At 38.1% G+C, this 20,975-nt stretch overlaps 1 protein-coding gene across 1 annotated transcript in view; it reads right to left on the bottom strand.

Moving 5' to 3' along the window:
- The window catches only part of LOC120083082 (extra-large guanine nucleotide-binding protein 3-like), a 30,746-nt gene extending 10,792 nt beyond the window's left edge, over window positions 1–19,954 (bottom strand). Inside the window, exons 1-5 of the mRNA XM_039038621.2 lie at window positions 18,669–19,954; window positions 18,455–18,592; window positions 9,714–9,818; window positions 9,454–9,630; window positions 8,835–9,027 (exon numbers count right to left, since the gene is read on the bottom strand). Of these exons, the coding sequence (XP_038894549.1) occupies window positions 8,835–9,027; window positions 9,454–9,630; window positions 9,714–9,818; window positions 18,455–18,592; window positions 18,669–19,682 (1,627 nt within the window). The 5' untranslated portion in view covers window positions 19,683–19,954. The remainder of the gene's footprint in view (window positions 1–8,834; window positions 9,028–9,453; window positions 9,631–9,713; window positions 9,819–18,454; window positions 18,593–18,668) is intronic.
- Between the last annotated feature and the right edge of the window lie 1,021 nt (window positions 19,955–20,975).

Below are 20,975 nucleotides of genomic sequence, written 5' to 3'. Positions count from 1 at the left end.
CTTTTACTATCACAGATCATTGACCTAAACACTTGCCATCCTTGTTTATCAACACCAACTGGAACTTGGATATTTTTCCTACCTCCCAAAGATGGCCATATAATGCACTCCACAAACGAAACTCCCGAAGCACAGAATTTTGATAAGCAATTAACCCCTTCGTCAAATTTTAATTTTTTCCAAGAAGAAAGTGTAGACTGGATGGAGAAGTAATTCAGACAAACGTGCTTCTAACCACCAAGTGATCATTGCAAATGAAAGGAAAGCTTTTTGGAATGAGGTCAGTTCTCTCTGTTCTCTCCTCTCTCCTCTCTTCCCTCCTTTCCTTTCCGATCATCCTCCGGCAACTTTCTCTCTTCCCTACCATCATTCCTTTCATCAGAGTTATACTACTCAAGATACTACCTTATGGAAATAGAAAGTTGTAACGTGAATGGATACTCCTTTTGTATTTGGACCAAGTATAATCAGTACTACATTCAGGACATGGAAGCTTGTAGGGTGCTGTCCCTCTCAAGGGCACAACTGAGATGATTTGTGGAGCAAGCATCCAAGCTATTAGCAAATTCGAGTAAACTTTATTTTCTCAGCAACGACAGAGGTTGCGATGGAGTCACAAGGTTATCCAAGTTCAGGGATTTTTCTGATTGGGTTTTGAGATTTGTTGTGTGGCCATCAACCGGAGGTCGGTTTTTTATTCATGTCCTAGAAGGTCCTAAGCAACAAGGTTGGCATTCTTTCATCAGTATGATTAAAAGTTTCTTAAAAAAAAGTGAGGATTCACGTCTGCTATCAAAGAAGATTCCAACAGCCCCTGCTTATCCCACCATAGCTACATTAGTGCCAAATTCTCAGGTCAAAAATGGAACAAGTTTTGCGGATGTGGTAAAAGGAAAAGGAGATCTCAAGTGCAATACCCCAGATTCATCAACCAAGAGTGACAACAAACAGAAGCAGCCCTCAGCTCCGTCCTCATTTAAACAAGCAAGAAGGCCTTTTGGGTCCAAAAGAACTCCGAAGTGCTCAAGGAAGATTTCAACAACTTATGGATCATCTCGAGGTTATTTGTATTCAATGATTGGAAGGAGATTTCAAAAGTGATGAAACAAGCCCTTCAATCGGATGTCATTATTAATCCTTTATTTGTAGATAAAGCCATTATCAAAGTCGATCAAGGAACCCTTGAAAAGTTGATCGAAGAACTAGGTAAATGGAAATCAATCGGTCCCTACCATTTACTTTTTGAAAAATGGAACAAAAATAAGCATGGTAGGCCTTTGGTTATGAAAGGTTTTGGGGGGTGGATCTCAATAAAAAATCTACCTTTAGACTATTGGAACAGAAGCATCGTTGAAACTATTGGAGCCTACTTTGGAGGGCTTGAGAATATTGCATTAGACACTCTCAATCTTACCAATTGTGCTGAGGCAAGAATTCAGGTTGCTAGAAATTTGTGTGGTTTCATGCTAGTAACGACTGAAATAAAAGATGAGACTAGAGGAAGTATCTTTTTGAATTTTGGAGTTATAGAATGTTTAGACCCTCCCGCAAGAGTTAAAGATGAGTTATTTGTACATAAATTTTCAAATCAGATTGATTTAGTCCGATTAAATCAAGTAATGAAGGACGAAGGAATCACAGTCAATGAATTGAAAGATGAATGGTCATTTCTTGAATCCAAGCAGTCTAAACCAGAATTCTCAAGGAATCCCTATGCTTTTCTGAAAAAAGTTCCACAACAGTCACATAGGAAGATGAAAAGTCCGTCTTCAATAGTTGGTGCACAATTCTCTCAGGAAGATGAAGAGTCCTCCCAGAGGAGGCTGCAGAAGTCAGATCAACCACTTTGTGTTGGAGTGAATTCCCCTTCGGCAGTTGAACGGTTCTCTTTTGAAGAAACACGGAATACGAAGCATCACCCTCATGTGGGAGGCGCATGACACTCAGAGGAAGCTGAAGAGTCACCTGCTTTAAAGAGAGAGGAAAAAACGGGCAATTCATATTCTAATCGGCCCCCCTCTCCCTCTTTGGTCAGTGAAAAGTCCAAATTAATTATTAACACTTCAACACAAGACATTAATGACGCAGTTAATCATTTGGAGAAATTAGCCAGTCAGCCCTCTAGCATTCAGCTTTACATTGCAGACCAATTTAGTTCCCCGACAACTCAAAAGCCTCTGAAAGAATTTGAAGACGAATCAGCCTCAATCTCTAGGCAGTGTACGCGCCTCTTCAAACCCTTCCCCAAGCACTTTGCAAGAAGACGAAGGTCCTCCTTTAAATCATGGTCCTTAATCGCAAACTCAGATCTTCTTGAGGATTGTTGTGCCAGGATTCAAATTCCATATGCCAAGATGGAAAGGTTAGTTAAACTTACTTCTAAACAATCTTCATCTACTCCTCAACTTCTCAAAAATTCAAACCCAACTTTTCCTTTCGTGCAAGGCTCCTCCATTGAGTCTCTCAATCCAAGAAGACTCTCACAAGGTTTTGATGAAGCTTCAATCGTCAGTGTTAGCAGTGAAGATTTAGAAAATGAGGAACATGATTTCAACCACAAGGATGATGAAGATCTAGTTGGAGCCGACATGGATTTGAATCTTCTGTTTCACAGTGATGAAGATCAGGAGACAGAAGCATTAAAAGTCTCTATTCCAGCCCCCCCCCCCCAAACCTTTTCTAACTTACCTCAATAGCTCAACTCCTTCTTGGGAATCTGTGACATTATCTTGGCTTAATCAGGACTGGAACTTTGTCGCTCCTACAGAAAATTTTGATATAAGAGTCTCAAATGAAGATCATCTCATGGAATATTAGGGGTCTTGGTGATAAAACAAAAAGGTTGGTTATAAAGAGATCCTGAACAAAGTAAATCCGAACATTGTTTTGCTTCAAGAATCGAAAAAGGATAGTTTCGACCTTCCATCCATAAAAAGCTTATGGAGCTCAAAGGAAATGTGTTGGGCTTTTGTGGAATCGCAAGGTAGATCAGGAGGCATTCTGACACTGTGGGATGAAAGCAAGTTATCAGTCTCTGAGATTGTTAAGGCAGAATTCTCGTTAACAATAAAATACCATACCATTTGCAAGAAAGTGTGTTGGATAACAAATGTTTATGGTCCAAACAACTACATAGAAAGAGAGATTGTGGTCTGAACTATCATCCCTAGCTGAAAAATGTGAAGATTCTTGGTGTCTCGATGGAGATTTTAACTACATTCGAAGAAGACAAGAAAGATATCCATTGGGGAGAACAACAAGAGAAATCAGACATTTTAACAACTTCATTAGAAATTCAAACTTACTTGAAATTCCAATGTCAAATGGAAGATACACTTGGTCACGAGAAGGTGAATTAGTATCAAGATCGCTTATAGACAGATTCTTTATCTCAAACAAATGGGATGATTTCTTTGAGAACTCGAGAGTATCAAGACAAGTTTGGCCAATTTCCGACCACTTTCCACTCTTGTTGAAGCTGGAGCTTTCAAATGGGGACCTTCTCCATTTAGACTTTGTAATAGTTGGTTACTTAACAAGGATTGTTGTAGAATAATTGAAAGATCTTTAAATGTAGAAAGTCAACAAGGGTGGGTTGGTTTTGTTTTCTCAGCTAGATTAAGAAGCCTGAAGCAGGCCCTAAAAAGATGGTTAGCAGAAGAAGTAAAACGACAGAAAGCTAATGAAGATGCACCACGGGAAGAAATAAGAAGAAGAGATACGATTGTGGAAAGTCAAGAGGGTTTCTCAATAGAGGAAGATATAAGAATCTCCTTAAAAGCAGACTTAATATCTCTTTATCAAACAGAGGAAAGAGATCTTATACAAAAAAGCAAGCTGAAATGGCTACAATTGGGGGATGAGAATACAGCTTTCTTCCATCGGTTCCTTGCAGCCAAAAAAAGAAGAAGTTTAATTACCGAGTTGATTAATGATCAAGGAGATCCAACAAAGTCCTTCAGAGAAGTAGAAGCTTTAATCTTGGGATTCTATGGCTGTCTTTACTCAAAATGCCCGGCCTCTCGATCACTCCCTCAGAATTTGGAATGGACAAGGGTCTCTACCGAACAAAATGGTCAGCTGGTATCCAGATTTAACCTAGTAGAAATTAAGGAAGCAATAAAGACGTTTGGGAAGAAACAAAGCACCAGGTCCGGATGGCTTTACCATAGAATTTATATAAGATTCTGGAATTTACTAAAAGACAATCTTAAGGCCATTTTTTATGAGTTTTATCACAATGGAAAGCTCAATTCATGTGTTAAAGAAAACTTCATTTGCCTAATCCAAAAGAAGGCGAGGCAGTCTCAGTGAAAGACTTCAGACCCATTAGTTTATCTACTATAGTCTATAAGATTATAGCCAAAGTTCTTGCGGAAAGACAAATCACGCCTAGCTTAATAGGCCCAACTCAAAGTGCATTCATTGAAGGTAGGCAAATCCTTGACCCGATTCTAATAACAAATGAGGCAGTAGAAGACTACAGAAGCAAGAAGAGGAAAGATTGGATTCTGAAACTCGATCTTGAAAAAGCCTTTGACAAAGTAGATTGGGAGTTTCTTGAAAAAATCCTTCATGGAAGAAACTTCCACCCCAAAAGGATTTCTTAGATTATGGGTTGTATTTCTAATCCAATGTTCTCCATCTTCATAAAAGGAAGACCAAGAGGTAGAATTAAAGACACAAGGGGAATTAGACAAGGAGACACCTCTCTCCCTTTCTTTTCCTTTTGGTTAGTGATTTGCTAAGCGTGTTGGTTGACAGAACCCGGGAAAAAGGCTTGTATGAAGGCTTTGTGGTTGGAAAAAACAAAGTTCAGATCTCCATTCTTCAATTTGCTAATGATACTTTGCTATTTTGTAAGTATGAAGATGACATGCTAGATATTCTTAGAAAATCCATTGCAATTTTTGAGTGGTGTTCCCGGCAGAAGGTTAATTGGGAAAAATCTGCCATTTGTGGGATTAATATAGAAGAATTCAAGTTGAGGGCAGTAGCTTCAAGGCTGAATTGTCAACTAGCACACCTTCCTTTCTTATATTTGGGCCTCCCCCTTGGGGGACATCCAAAAAAAGTGGAGTTTTGGCAGTCGGTTATAGACAAGGTGCATAAGAAACTTGACAAGTGGAGAAGATATAATTTATCAAGGGGAGGAAGAGTTACTCTTTGCAAATCAGTCCTCTCTAATCTACCAATCTACTATATGTCCTCTTTTCTGATGCCTGAAAAAGTGGTTTCAGCCTTAGAAAGAACCATAAGAAATTTCTTCTGGGAAGGTCACAAAGGTGGTAAGATAAACCACCTTTCGAAATGGGAGTTTGTATCTAAAAAACAAGAAGATGGGGGACTTGGGCTAGGAGGTTTGAAGGCTAGGAACTTGGCCCTTTTAGCCAAATGGGGCTGGCGGTTTATGCAAGAACAAACCTCCTTGTGGAGACAAGTTATCACGAGTATTCATGGCAGCAGCCTCTTTGGATGGCACACTTCCGGTAAGGTACATTGTAGCCTTCGCAGCCCTTGGATCAGCATTTCAAGAGCATAGATGAAAGTTGAGGTATTGGCAACCTTTAAATTGGGAAATGGAAACAGAATTTCGTTTTGGCAAGACCCTTGGCTGGAGTATACTCCTCTTAAAGACAGATTCCCTACCTTGTTTGGTTTAACCACCAACCCAAACGGTTCAATCTCAAACCATTGGGATTTTCACACTTCTTCATGATCCATCAACTTCAAAAGATTCTTAAAGGAAGAAGAGATTTTAGAGTTCCAAAATTTATTAACCTTGGTGGTCAAGAAAGAAGTTAATATTAGACAAGATACTCGCATTTGGTCCCTAGAAGCTAATGGCTCCTTCTCAGTTAAATCACTGGTAAACCACCTCTCATTGGCCTCACCACTCTCACCTTACCTTCAAAAAGCTCTTTGGAAGTCCAACAGTCCTAGGCGAGTTAATATAACAGTGTGGATAATGCTTTTCGGAGCTCTTAATTGCTCCTCTGTGTTACAACAGAAGCTGCCCTCCCTTTATATCTCCCCCAATTGGTGTGCCCTCTGCAAATCAGCCAAGGAAGACCTTCAACACCTTTTCTTCGATTATATTTTCGCCACAAATTGTTGGAGAGCACTTTTCAATTGCTTCACCACTTCTTGGGTCTTTGACAGCTCCTTCAAAAGCAACGTACAGCAGCCACTTTCTGGGCCAGCCCTCAAGAAAAGCTCAAATTTCCTATGGATTAATGGAACAAAAGCAGTGCTGGCTGAGATTTGGTTTGAAAGGAACCAAAGAGTGTTCAACGATAAGGAAATTCCTTGGTTTGCTCGGTTTGAGGCGGCAAAGCTTAATGCTTCTCTTTGGTGCTCCCTTTCTAAGTGTTTTGAAGCTTACTCCCTACAAGATATAAGTTTAAACTGGCAGGCATTCATTCAACTGGAAAACTAGCTTCAAAAGTCAATGGACGGCTCTTCAAATTCGTGTGTTCGAATTTTCAGTATTTTTGTCACTTTTGTTGTATTTGTTGTTTTTTGTTTTGTTCTCGGAATTTTGTAGCTTCAGTTTGTAAAGCTTCTGAATGTTCTCGTTTCATAGTTCTTAACCTTATTGGTAGCTTTATAAGGTTCCCTCTGTAACGTTGGATATGATGAGGGCACTATGGGGGTGTCAACCTAGTTGAGATGCCCGGGTGCATCTGCTGATCCTTTGGTTTTGGTTTTGGTTTTGTATTTTGCCTTTATTTTCAAGTACACAACTCCTGTACTCTCTTTTAATGAATGATAAAGGTCATTTTCCTTTCCAAAAAAAAAGAAAGGAAAGCTTTTTGATTCTTGTTCAAGTCTGCCACAAAGAATCCATTACCATTATACCAAGAACATAAGAGGTTCTTATCAATACTGCAACTCTTGATTTCCATTGCTACAAGGATTATAAAAGATTGCAAAGAGAGCCAAGATGAAGAAGATGCTGCCAGAAAAATGATCAGAGACGGAGGAGGGCTATCAGGAAACTGAGGAAAGGATGGGAGGAGAGAAGAGAGAGCAAGCCTTCCAGATGAGATAGGAGATCAAAAGGATTAAAATTGTCTTCAATTGTGTAAAGTGGGTTAAGGTCCTTTAGAATGTTCCTTTGCACATTGTTTTGTTTGCAGACCTTTGGGTTGAAGCTACACGTTCAAGGAATATGTCTTTTCGAAGATAGTGAAGGCTATTGTGATATCTTTCGGGTTCTTCATTCTCTAGCTTCCTGCCCTCTTCTTTTGTTTGATTACATAGTCTTGGCAGCATCTCTGTTTTGTGTGCATGTTCTCAAGATTAGTTGGCATTTAAGTTCTGCTAAAGCTTTGGGTTTGAAAGAGTTCAGCTGTTTATACAAGTCTTTTCCTTGGCTTGCTCACTTTGTTTGAACTCAGGTTCAAGACTCTTCACGTTGTGTTCTGGATTGATTTCCTCTCCTACTTTGTCCTCTTTTCCTTGTATTCCTTTTGGTATTTTTGGTAATTTAGTTTGGTTTCCTTGTCCTTTGAGCATTAGTCTCTTTTCATTTTATCAATGAAAAGTATCGTTTCCTTTACAAAAAAAATTTAAAATCCAACCCCCTGTATCCCTTTATAAATCTTGGATGACATTCTGCTATTCCATTTTTCAAAATGCAAATGAAAATCCTCAAAAGCCGTCCATTTTCCTGGAGATTTAATAAAATTGGCTAAGTTTCCATTGACAACTTTAATCAAAGCCTAAGGAATGGATTGATTAACACTTTGGTTTTGAAATGATCTTCCAAAACCACTGCTATTTTCTTCCAATCATTATGTGCAATAAGTCTTGAAATTACCCATAGTTCATCGAACTCGAACTTCATGATCTTTCCTAATTCTTACTGTCTTTCTTGGACAGTTGGGCCTCAAGGTGACCAACGTGCTGATCAAATTTCATTGGAGTATCAACACCCCTCAATCTAATTCCTTGTGCAGAATCACTATAATATTCCTTTTCATATCATTCAGCTTTGTGCAACCTTCAATTCTGCATGTTCCGAGAGAAATTAGTACCCATCGAAACTGCTCAGCCACTAGTTCACTCACAGCACAGATGTAGTAGATGCCACAACCAAAATAATATACAGACTAATCAATGATGTGGCACCATCCAAGTCAACTGCATGAGTGAAATCGATTAATGATTTCATCTAAATACAGGTTAAATAGTACAGCAAGAACCTTTCGCACATACTATTAAAGATTGCTACAATATGTAAATGTCATCCCCACAATTTGACCCCTTGCTTGCTTACCTAAACTGCTGGATCCATGATGTCTTTGCAGAATAATGAAGTATCATCCCACAAGAAATTTTAGAGATAAATCAACAAATTCTACTCTGCAATTCTGGGGTTAATTAAAAATAAAACCATCGAATAGCACTATCATGAATAAATCCATTCAACATATTTTATTTGTAGGGAACGTGCTATAAATGGTTTATCACTAACCAAAAAATATAAATGCCAATCGTCTAGTACCGTCACGCATCACGGTTGATCTAGCTAGGTCCTGCTTATAAGTGGTTGTTTGTTTTCTCTGTTATGTTGTTTTGGCTATGTTTTTGGAGCTTTTATGTCTCTAAGGTTTGATTTATCTTTTTGCTTAGAATTTATTGTATCTTGAGCATTAGACTCTTTTCATTTACTTAATGAAAAGTGTCAGTTTCCTTTTTTTTAATTAAAAAAAAAAAATTGTGGGTCTCTTTTTATTATAGTGACAGAAAAGGGAGTTAAATTCTTTTCAATGTGGAAACTGAAAGGCTTCTAATTAACAAACGGAAATTTATAAGCAATCCCAGACCTGCAGCATCCTTTTCAGCATCCAATTTCTCTTCTACAGCCGCTCCAGTTTCCTTCTCAATAATAGCTTCTTCTTCAAACCGCTCCCGGCCTTCGAGCAAAGTACTAAGATACTTATATATATTGCTTTGGATCATAAGCTTTATATTCTGAAGCTCTTCTGGAGTGAACTTGTTCCCGTATAAAAATTTGGCCTGTTCCATAGAAACGGGGCAGAAGATACCTTGAGTATTAAAAAGATGCTATGAAATTCCAAATAAAAAATACCAAGAAAGAATGGACTTTCACTGAATTAGAGGACGTCCAAATCATAATTTACCATGAAAAATTCTTTTTTTATGATAAGAAACAAATTTTATTGATGTATGAAATTTACCATGAAAAGTTGACTCGATGATTAAGCAAAACAAACAAATCATCAATATTTTTTATTAGTACTATTTTCTACAACCTTATGTGTCTAGGGTCAGCTTATATGCACTTCACATCAAGATCAAATCATAATAAGTTTCTGTGCCGCTGAAGATGGCATCAGAATCGGAAATGAAATGAAATGGGAGCAATTCTGGAAACTAAAGTAATGCTTAATTGAGGGTAAAAAGAAATAATGTGGCACGTGCCTGCTTAAACAAAGTGCTAGTTCCAGATCCTTCAATCCCAAACAAGAGAAGCTTATCAATTCTCCCATGCTCCAAACCAGACCTGCCAGATATGGTGGTTGGATCTTCTTTGGCTCCATGGAGATTGCCGGGAGGTACTGGAAGTGAAAATAACGAACACAGCAAGCGGGTCGATGCCTGCCTACCAATAGTCATTATATAATCAGCATGATAAGTCTTTACTGCAATTAAAACCAAAAGGTCGATGCAAATGATAGAACCTTTCCCCATATGTTTCCTTTAATATTATTTTGACCCTCTTCCTCATAAGATCCATCATCGTACACCCAGAAATGAGTATCTCGAGGACACTGCACATTAGCCAACTGAAAGAAAAAGAGACAGTAAGAGCAAAGAACGGACATTTTCAACAGAAAAAGCACAATAATGTCCGCTCCTCCCCCATACTCACAGATAAACCCAATACAAAAATGCAATCTCTTTTTCACTACCAAGGATGAAAAGCTAAAGTAGGAGAGCCTGTTAAGTTTTTTTTTTTTTTAGTGAGAAATTTTCAATCATAATTTCATTGATAATGAAATTGTGATTGAGAGCCTGTTAAAGTTAAAGTAGGAGAGCCTGTTAAGAGTGAGAGTTAATAAACTTGCATACTCATTCATTAATGCAAGGCTGTATAAATAGCCACGTGATACAACTGTCAAACAATGGAAAGTAAGAAAGTAAAGCAATAACATTTTTACTTAATGCTACCTCTCAAGATGGGTCAAACACATTTAGAACACCCATCTAGGATAAAAGAGAACTAAAAGTAGAAAGGGGTAAGGCCTTGCAAAAATGTCTCCAATGGAAACTAAATGGGCAACAGCTTGACTTCATCATTCCACTTCCTCTTGGTCCATCACTTTCAGGACTTTTAAAAGAAAGAAGAGATTATAGAGTTTCAAAATGTGTTGAGCATTGTCTCTAAGAAGAAGGTAAGGGAATTGCCAAGATATTTGTTCATTGTCTCTTGAAGCTAATGGTTATTTTTCAGTTAAATCACTAGTTAAGCACCTTTCTTTGGCTTCCCCTCTTGAAAATAGTATAAAGAAAGCTTTATGGAAGTCCAGGAGTCCTCGGAGAGTGAATATTATAGTTTGGATCATGCTGTTTGGGCTGCTCAATTGCTCTTCTGCTCTACAAGAGAAACTGCCTTCTCACAGTTTATCTCCTAATTGGTGTGCCTTATGCAAAGCTGAAGGGGAGGTTCTTCAGCATTTATTCTTTGACTGCACCTATGCAAGTAACTGTTGGAGATCCCTCTTCAAGTGCTTTAATATTTGCTGGGTTTTTGGTAATGACTTCAGAGAGAATGTGCAGCAGATTCTAGTAGGGCCAAATTTAAAGAAAATTCCAAATCTTTTGTGGAATAATGGAGTGAAAGCGCCTCCTCATTGTTGACAAAATCCATATCATCATTGGTGTCGTATTGATCCAGTTCGTCGGATTGTTGAATTATGGTTTGAAAGAAACCAAAGAGTGTTCCATGACAAGGAAACTCCTTGTTTTGTTCGTTTTGAGTCAACACGGCTTAATGCTTCATTGTGGTGCTCTCTCTCAAAGTACTTCGCACAAGATTAGCTTGAATTGGCTTGCTTTCATCCACACCTCTAGCTAGGAGTTTGAAGACAAATGCATCAGTTTCTCAGATCTACTGCTTTATTTTATTTTGTTTTGTTTTTGGTTATGGGTTGTTCGAGTATTATGTTGTGCTGGAAAGGATTCGGGTCTATTATTATATTGATCTTTCAAGAACTCTCGTAAGTTTTACTTTCCCTTATATTTGTGTCACTTTTGGCTGAGCTGTTCCTTGAGCCTAGTGGATTTGTACTAGTTTCTTTTTGGAAATGATAAAGGCGCTAAGAGGGTGTCAACCTAGTTGAGATGAAATGTCTGAGTGCATCTGCTGATCCTCAGTTTTTGTACTTTGAACATTAGCCTCATTTCATTATCTTAATGAAGAGGTTTTGTTTCTTGTTAAAAAAGACCAAAAAAAAAAAAACAATGCGATCGCAAACAAAGTGACTACCGAGCTCAATATGTTTTGTCCATTTATGGAAAACTGGATTAGAGGCAATGTGAATAGCCAATTGATTGTCACAATAGATCAAAGTAGGTGACAATACTTCAACATTCAAATCCCATGACACCAAATAATTTCACCAATGATGGCAGCCAATCACCAGCTCGGTATTGAGCCTCTAATGAAGATCTCGAAATCGATGTAACGCCCCAGGCCCAGGATTTGGCATCCGAATTCGGCCCCTGATGACCCCGACATTCCCCTGCATCCCCTACGACCTGACTACGTCATCCTCACTTGCTTTGATGCTTTTTAGAAGTGAAAGTTGTCCCCACAAACCAACAATGGTCTTTTCAGCATGCTTTGTCCTCACTCACATGCATCCTAGGAAATATCCCAGGAGGTCAGCCAACATAGGCTTGCTCCAAACTAAGCACGCTTAAGTTTGGAGTTCTTATGATTGAGTCACCGAAAAGGAAGGTGCATCTTATTGGTATAGGTAGTAACTTTTAATTCTTTTAAACCTTTCTTAACTATACTTTCGTGTCCTCAGGATCCCTCTCATTTGGATGTGATATCGGTTTAATCATGTACCCCTCCTGAACTCGGGTCGTTATATGCCCACCAACTTCCGCTTGGTTCGTTCTCGAACCACATCTTACTGGGAGAGGTTCCTCTCTGATACTATCTGTAATGCCCCAGGACCAGGATTCATACCAAGATTCGAAATCCAGATTTGGTCCCTGATGGCCCCGACATTCTCCTGCGACCTAGCTACGTCATCCTCACTTGCCTTGAATGCTTTTTAGAAGTGAAAGTTGTCCCCCCAAACCAACACTGGTCCTTTCAGCATACTTTGTCTTCACTCGCATGCATCCTAGGAAATATCTCAAGAGGGTACCCAACATAGGATTGCTCCAAACTAAGCACGTTTAACTTTGCAGTTCTTATAATTGAGCCACCAAAAAGGAAGGTGCATCTTATAGGTATATGTAGTATCTTTTAGTTCTTTTAAATCTTTCTTAACTACACTTTCATGTTTTCAGGATCCCTCTTATTCAGATGTGATATCGTTCAATCATGTACCCCTCCTGAACTTGAGTCCTTATTACCGTGGTTTGCTTTTTGGCTTTTCATGAGACAAGGGACTCATCCAAAAAGATACAAAAACCTGAAGTACCCTTGCGTGTATTAAAACAAGATGCCCAATTTGCATCAACAAAGGCATTCGCCTGAAAAGAAGAGGAAGTTGACAGAAAAATAGCCTATCCAAAAGTCCCATTTAGATAATGCAAACTAAGTAGTAGAAAAATGGGGTTTGTTGAGAATTAGCAACAAACTGGCTTAACTTGTGTACTGCAAAAGGAATGTCTGGCCTCGATATAGTTAAGTATAAAAGGCACCCAATGAGTCGCAATAAACAGAAGGATTCTCTAATAAAAGCCTATATCAGACTAAAGCTTGAGATTTGGATCCATTAGTAGAGAAGCTGGCTTGAAAGACAAAAGACTGGTATCCTCGAGAAGCTGAAGAACATAACGTGTCTAAGACAATAGAATGCCTTTACAGCAACAAGTTAATTCCAAACCGTTATAGTTCTATTGTTAGGGTCTTCCATTATTGTAAATATCTTGTTATATTTTCCTTTTTTATGCTTTCCTTCTTTGGTCACTCTTGTACACTTCTATATATTCATATCTTTAGTGAATGGAATTATGTATTCTAATTCTCTCAAACCTAAGAGTTTTACATGGTATCAGAGCGTTCTAAACAAAAAAGAAAAAAAAAAAAGAAATAAGGTTTTGTGAGCCTTAGGGTTTGAGAATTTAGAACCCATTTGTGTTCATCTAAGGTTTTGTGGAGAAGTGAGTTTATACTTTTGCTTATCACCACCGTCTTTGGTTTGTTCGTAGTCAGTCGTTACCGCCGTCGGATAGAGGGAGGGTCGTCCGCCCAGTCCATCGAGGAGCCCAATCTCTGATTTACTGAACCCCAAAGTCCAACATCCATCTGACCAGCACGTGGGCCTCACACATCGCCTTTTCCTTCTGCCATCGATCCATGCATCGACGCGTGTAGACAAGTGCCCGCCAGTCCCGGTTCGTCTTCTGTGGGTTTCCTCGGTTTTGTTGACTCTCCTTGGTGGTGTGTTTGCTTGGGCTACATACTCACTGTTTGTGGTTCATTGAAGGAAAAAAACATCTCTTCAGTAAATTAGGGTTTGCTTCACTTCTCTCCATTGTTTCTTTGTTTTTTTAGGTAATGTATGATAAGAAACCAATAATCATGTGATGGTTCCTATGGTGTCAAAAGTAACTGAACACAAGTTGAATGGATATAATTACTATTCATGGAGATCAAATCTTTGTCACTTTATTAAGAGCATTGAAATGGATGATCACATCGTGGAAGAGCCACCAACTAATGCTACTAAAAAGATTTGGTATTGGGACGATTCAAGAATGCTTCTACAAATCAAGAATTCTATAAACAGTGAAATCGTTGAATTAGTCAAACACTACGAATCGGTCAAGGAACTATTGGAATATTAATAAGGTATTTGACGTCTGTAAGATTCTATACCAATCTGATCAAGAAGAGAAATCCTTTACAAGCTACTTTATGGAGGTCAAAAATACATGTGCGGAATTCAATGCCTTGATGCCAATTAGCACGGGTTCAAAAGTTCTAATGGCTCAATGTGAAAAGTTTTTTATCATGAGTTTTTTAGTTGGTCTTGCACCTAAATATGAGACGGTCAAAGATCCAGTGTTGTCAAGCTCAAACATCTCATCTTTGGAAGAAGCTTATACTTGAATACTCCATACATAGAAACCACGAGCAATTATGTCATCTGATTCAAGCAACGCTTTGATTGGGTGCACAAATAATTATAAAGGTAATAAGGGGTTGAATCAAATAGCAGCTCCAAAGGTCATCCTAATAACCAACAATCAAATTTAGGAGGTGTTGTTTGCTATTACTATCATAAACCTGGCCATATGAAATGTGAATGCAAAAGATTAATGAATAAGGGTCAGAGGGTGCCATCTACACTTGTCACTTCTACTCCTGATAATCTTGACAAGTCAATTACAATTTCTACACAGAAGTTTGCTAAATTTCAACAGTATCAAGAGTCATTGACAGCATCACCTTCTACTCCTATTATGGCCATCACAAAAACAAGTAACATATCTTCTTTCCTCCACTTTGAAATGGGTCATTGACTCTGGCGCTACAGACCATACAACAAGTAACCCCAATTTATTCTCTAACCTTTGTACATCTACCTCTTCACCTAATGTTACTATAGCTAATGGAACCTCCACTCCTATTTTAGGATCAGAAACCGTCCATCTTATTGAATCAATTTCTTTGTCATCAATTTTAAATTTACCACATTTCTCTTTTAATTTAATTTCGGTCAGTAAACTCACTCGTGATCTTCATTGTTGTGTCTCCTTTTTTCCTGTTTATTGTTTATTTCATGATTATACGATGAAGCAAACTATTGGTAAAGGGCGTGAATTTGGAAGTCTTTACATCTTTGAACCACAAATACCTATAGCCATCACATGCTCCAATGTGTCGTCTCCCTTTGAAGAACATTGTCGTTTGGGTCATCCGTCTATCTCCATGTTGAAGAGTCTTCGTCCCCAGCTTCAACATTTGTCTTCTTTAGATTGTGAGTCATGTCAGTTTGCAAAACTTTATCATTTGAGTTTGTATCCTTAAGTCAATAAACGAACTAGTGTTCCATTTGAATTAGTCCATTCTGATGTTTGGGGTCCATGTCCTATAGAGTCCAAAAGAGATTTTCGGTATTTTGTTACATTTTTCGATGACTATTCTCGTGTGACGTGGTTATATTTAATGAAAAATCGTTCTGAGTTACTTTCTCATTTTCATAACTTCCATGCTGAAATTCGAACTCAGTTTAGTGGTGCTCTTAAAATCTTACGGAGTGATAATGTTAAGGAATATTTCTCTCATGCACCCGAGTCTTATTTAGATGCCCATGGCATTCTTCATCTGTGTCGATACTCCATCTCAAAATGGGGTTGTAGAATGAAAGAATCGCCATCTCCTTAAGACAGCCAGAGCTTTGATGTTTCAAATGCATGTATGTTGTTTCCACAGCTTGTTTCTTAATAAATTGCATGCCCTTTTCCATTTATAAGGGTGAGATACCTTTTCGTACTTTATGCCCCAAACAACATTTGTTTCCCATTCCACAATCTTTGGTTGTGACTACTTTGTTCAGGATGTTCGGCCTCAACATACCAAGCTAGATCCAAAGTCCTTAAAATGTAGTTTCCATGGTTATTCCCGTGTTCAAAAGGGGTATCGGTGTTATTGTCCTAGTCTAAATAAATATCTCATCTCTCCTAATATCACAGTTTTTTAACATTCCTCTTTTGTTTCATATAACCATTGGCCGTCTTCCGCATGTTCATTCATTGCATCTTTAGAGTCCATTGGTCGTCTTCCACATGTTCATTCATTGCATCCTTAGGGTGTATCCATCCCTAGAACTGTTCATGAAGCTTTGTCTCATCCTGGTTGGTGTGCCACAATGGTGGAGGAGATGACTGCCTTAGATAATAATTGTACTTGGGATTTAGTTTCTCTTCCTGCAAGAAAGAAGGCTATCGGTTGCAAATGGATATTTGCGGTTAAAGTCAATCCTAATAGTTCTGTTGCTCGGTTAAAAGCACTCCTTGTAGCGAAAGGCTATGCACAAACTTATGGCGTTGACTATGATGATACATTTTTTCCAATAGCAAAAATAGCATCTGTGAGGTTGTTTATTTCATTAGCTTCAATCAATCGTTGGCCTTAACATCAGCTTGATATTAAAAATACATTTCTTCATGGTGATCTTTAAGAAGAAGTGTATATGGAGCAACCACCAGGATTTGTTGCTCAAGGGGAGAATAGAACGGTGTGTCGCCTTCGTAAATTTTTGTATAGATTAAAGCAAAGTCCACGGGCTTGGTTTGGTAAATTTAGTCATGTGATTGAAAGCTTTGGAATGCGGAAGAGCATGTTAGATCATTCAGTCTTTTTTAAGATATCTGAGGATGGTGCCATCTTGTTAGTCATATATGTTGATGATATTGTGTTTACTAGTGATGATATTGTGTTTACATCTTGTTAATCGTGTTAGGATGGGTTAAATCGCTCACTGGATGGCCACCCAGGATTAGTTGATTGCATGCAAGTCCCACTAGTATGTTGCATCTATTAGACATACATGCATAGCCTGACCATGGTAGTGAGGTTACTTACTGAGTATTTTATACTCATCCTTTCCTATGTTATGTTTTTCAAGTAAAGGCAAGGATAGATCGGCAAATGACAAGAAGAATCTGTGACCGTGCCTAAGGGACTAGACCAACGCTTCCACATATGTTTTTCCCATGTCTTTCATGTTCTAGTTTTAGCAGTCAAACGATTGAACTCTTTGATTGTTTTTATTCATTTATTTATTTTGTTTATTTTGAACTGGTGTTAGGGTATCCCGAGCAAAGGTTTTGAGGTTTCTGAACATTTATCTTGTTGAAATTCTTTATTTTATAAAAGAAAAAAAAGGTTTGATTCTATTGCATAAGTTGCAAAGGTTTGCTTTCAAGTTTATGCATACATGTAGTAGTGACCCTTTAGTAAAGGTTAGAAAAGTCGGGTCGTTACATCGCACGACTCCAACTAGTGTAATTCAACTCTCTGAGTAAATAAAAAACGAGAACCATATTCAATGGATTGATTTAGAGGTTGAATCGTGGAAGATGAAGAAGAATTACTAAGGTTTGGAGTTTCAGAAGAAGCCATGAAATTGTATTGAGGGATGCATAGGAAACTCCAAAGAGAAAAAAATTATATCTGATATCATGTTAAAGAGTGAGGGTAAATAAATTTGTGTCATTCATTAATGCAAGAATGTAAAAATAGCCATGTAATACAACTGCCAAATAACCGAAAATAAGAATTTTTACTTAGTAGAGCCCAAATGGATTAACAAAAAGGTACTTCAACTTAGGTTGACTAGGTGATTTTCCAAGTCTCTTACTTGCTTAATCTCTTATTTCCTCCCCAATTAACATTAATTTTTACTTGTTGGACTTTCTACAATGTCCAAATTCCCAAGTGAGGGAGAGTGTTGAAGTATTGATAAAATTAAATTTATCATAAGCATCAACTTAGGGTTTTTGGGTTGATTGTTCACGGTGTCTACAACCCAATCCTTTGATGTGGGACATCCTCAGCTATTCTTGGATGTTCCTTGACTTTCGTTTGGTTTTTTGGGTCTTTTACTTGATTGTAATCTTGTTTATTGTTGAAGAAATTTCTTTTGTCTTTTGTATCTTTAGTTTACCTGTCTATTACCTTGTGGAAATAGTCGAACAACAAATCAAAATATGCATATAACATTAAAACACAATTCATCTGACAACAAATGATAATGGTTAATAACATATTTATGGATTTACATTAAAGGGTTTTTTTCTTTTCGAGAAGAAACAATAAATTTCATTGATTTAATGAAATTACAAAATGAGACCTATTTAGATGATTTCAAAAAGGTTTTCCAATAGGCTATGAGAAATCTTAAACCATTAAAGGTTCTATTACCAATGCAGTATAGTGATATTGTCTCAGTGTTATAACATAAATTATTAGTCAAGTATCATGACATGGATCGGATATCCTCTGCCGATATGGTTGACAGTATTCTTAATTCATCTAATATATCCTTTATCTTATTTTCTTCCTCTTTTTATGGAAAAATTTAACAAGAGAGTAATAGTATATCATGCCCACATTAGTTTCTTAACACTCTGTCAGTCAAAAAATTAAGGAATGCTTTCTCTGCTTCTTTTTTCTCTCCTATTGCGGTGATTGATGAAAATTTAACGTGCACGTGATAGTTGATACCTTCAGTACTCTAAGCTCAACCTTTGTGATTTCACGCCCATTTATAAAAACTTTTGTGCTCCCTTTGCTTGCATCCGCCCGAAGCTTACCTCCAACATTCAGTTTTGAACTAATTATCCTGTCAGGCTTCTCTCCTTCCTAAATCAAACGAAAAGTAAATAGAAGATGAATAGAAGATAGACAATTGGTGAACATGGATTGGTTTTTTTTTCACCTTTCCCCAAAGCCCCGAGTCCTTGTCGTACCAATACCTTCCCGGTTTCAACTTGTGCGGAGGGATCGCGCAGCCCAAAATCTCGGCCAACTCATCCGGACGTAATTGCCTTCCATTCACAATTAGCTGCTCGGGCCGAAGCTGATTCGCCGGGCATTCCTTCTCAGCTTTCATTATCTGCTTAATCTCCAAAGGGCTACACACTCTTGATAAAATCCTGGAACACTTGCCCAATATAGCCCTCTTCAACTCGTCAATCGGTCGTCCAATACAGCCCACGCACTTCCGACCCTCTGGCATTGATCCCATTGCCTTAAGTAAACAATTACTGCAGTATTGAGCATCACAGACCAAACAAGCTTCCCTCTCTTTCAACCGATTCCCTCTCCCACATCTACTACAAATTCCTTTCTTTTTTGATTGTTTTTCTCGGGAATGGGATAAGGCCGGGGATGTCATCACATCGGTCGTACACGACCTGGGAGAGGAAAATACATCTTCGTCGTCGTCTTCCGAATCTCTCGGTGTAACAAACGTTACAACAGTGTTTGCACGCTTACCTTCAACAATAGCAGGTGCAGACTCTGAATTTAAGTGCTGAACAGACAATTCTGAACTGAACGCCTCGTCTGTACCATTTCCAAACTTTGAGTGTTCGCCATTATGTGATTCCAGCTGAACTTTTGGAACTGAAGACGATCTCTGACTCTCCACAGGACTACGGGGAACTGCTCCATTTCTTAACTGATTGAACCTGGAAACCCTGGGAGCAATAGGATAAACAATCGGAATCGAAGAGATGTCGGAGATCGGAACAACGGAAGGAGAGAGGATAGAAAGTGACTCCAAATCCAGTGGATCGATCTTCGGTAGCTCGTGAGCCACGGGAGGGCCTCGATACTCAACTGCGATTGAGTAATCAAGGTGTTCTTCGTCTGGTAACGGTGCACCAGCAGGCAGCATCCTCCGTAGAGCCTCTTGCCAAGCATTCTCCTCATCGGCATCTGAAGCCATGAGAGGATTTCAACGAGTAGAAAAGTAAGCTTGTACTCCAGACAACCGAGGGAAAAGGGGAAGAAGCAGACTGGGGGGATAATCTTCGAGGACAGAAGGAGTTGAGCTCGTGGTAGTTGGCAGAAGAAGTAGACGAGAGAGAATTAACGGAATTCGTTAACGCAGACTGGCTGGCACGAGCGCCACCGCTTTTCCCTGGCCTTAAATTGGTCGCGCCCCCACCGTTGATTGGAGAAGTAAAATTTACAGTCTGTTTTATAACCTTTTTGTTTGGGAATTTGCAGTAGGTGGTAATTTTAAAATATAATTTCATAGGCCTGCCTTCCGTATAGTCATTTTGTAGATGCGGCAAACTTTTCAAATATCAAATTCTGTTTCCTCTCTATTTCTGAATTGCCCTTGTATCGATTCCATCGGCAAACTTTTTGTTATAACTAAAAGTTTTCCTCGTTCAATTTGGTTTAGGCCATGACCAATCATTCTATTTGAGATCCGAAGAGATTGAGGAGTATAGATTTGTCAATATGGATATGATTTGGGCTTTGTTTAATTCATATCTTGGCTGAAGATGAGGAGTGTAACTTACTTTGTGATTGTCATCCGATTGTTATTTGATTTATAATTGTCATATGATTACTCTTGTATTCTGTGATTGTCATATGATTTTTGTTAAATATTCTGTTAAAGTATATCAATACTATGTTAGATTTAAGAAACAAGTGTATCAAATATCAATGCCTAAATACATAAAGTAAAACATGAGTGAATCAAGGGTCTATCTAACAGTAATCAACATGTACAATACCTCAATTATTTTTGAAGTAATGAGTGTATCACACCATGAATCACTACATACATAAACTAAAATATGAGTGAAACAGCAATCAATCTAGCAGTACTACTTACTCCATGCTTTCCTTGTTCCTTTTGTTTTCTTTTCTTTTTGTTTTTTTCCTTTTGCCTTGAAATTTATCGTTCTCTTTTTTACTTTTTGCCTTTTCCTTATTCTTCCTATTTTTCTCATTTCATTGCAGTAAAATGGAAAAAAAAAATAGCAATAAGTATTAGATATCGATCGCAAACTACTTAGTATCAGATAGAAATCCGATGACAATAAAAAAAAAAGTACTCTATCAAAAAGAAAGTAATTAACAGATGATAAAAAACTGGAAAGTAATCCGATGATAATCAGATGACAATCAAATGATAATCAGAAATTACTTAGGCCCTATTTTGTAACCATTTGATTTTTTTTTTTTTAAATTAAGTCTATAGACACAACTTGTACCTCCA

The sequence above is a fragment of the Benincasa hispida genome, chromosome 8 (assembly GCF_027475165.1).
Source record: "Benincasa hispida cultivar pf3 chromosome 8, pf3_genome.v1.1, whole genome shotgun sequence".
NCBI classification, from domain to species: Eukaryota; Viridiplantae; Streptophyta; class Magnoliopsida; order Cucurbitales; family Cucurbitaceae; genus Benincasa; species Benincasa hispida.
The sequence above is the reverse complement of the archived record's forward strand: the minus strand, read 5'-3'. Positions and strand labels throughout refer to the sequence as shown.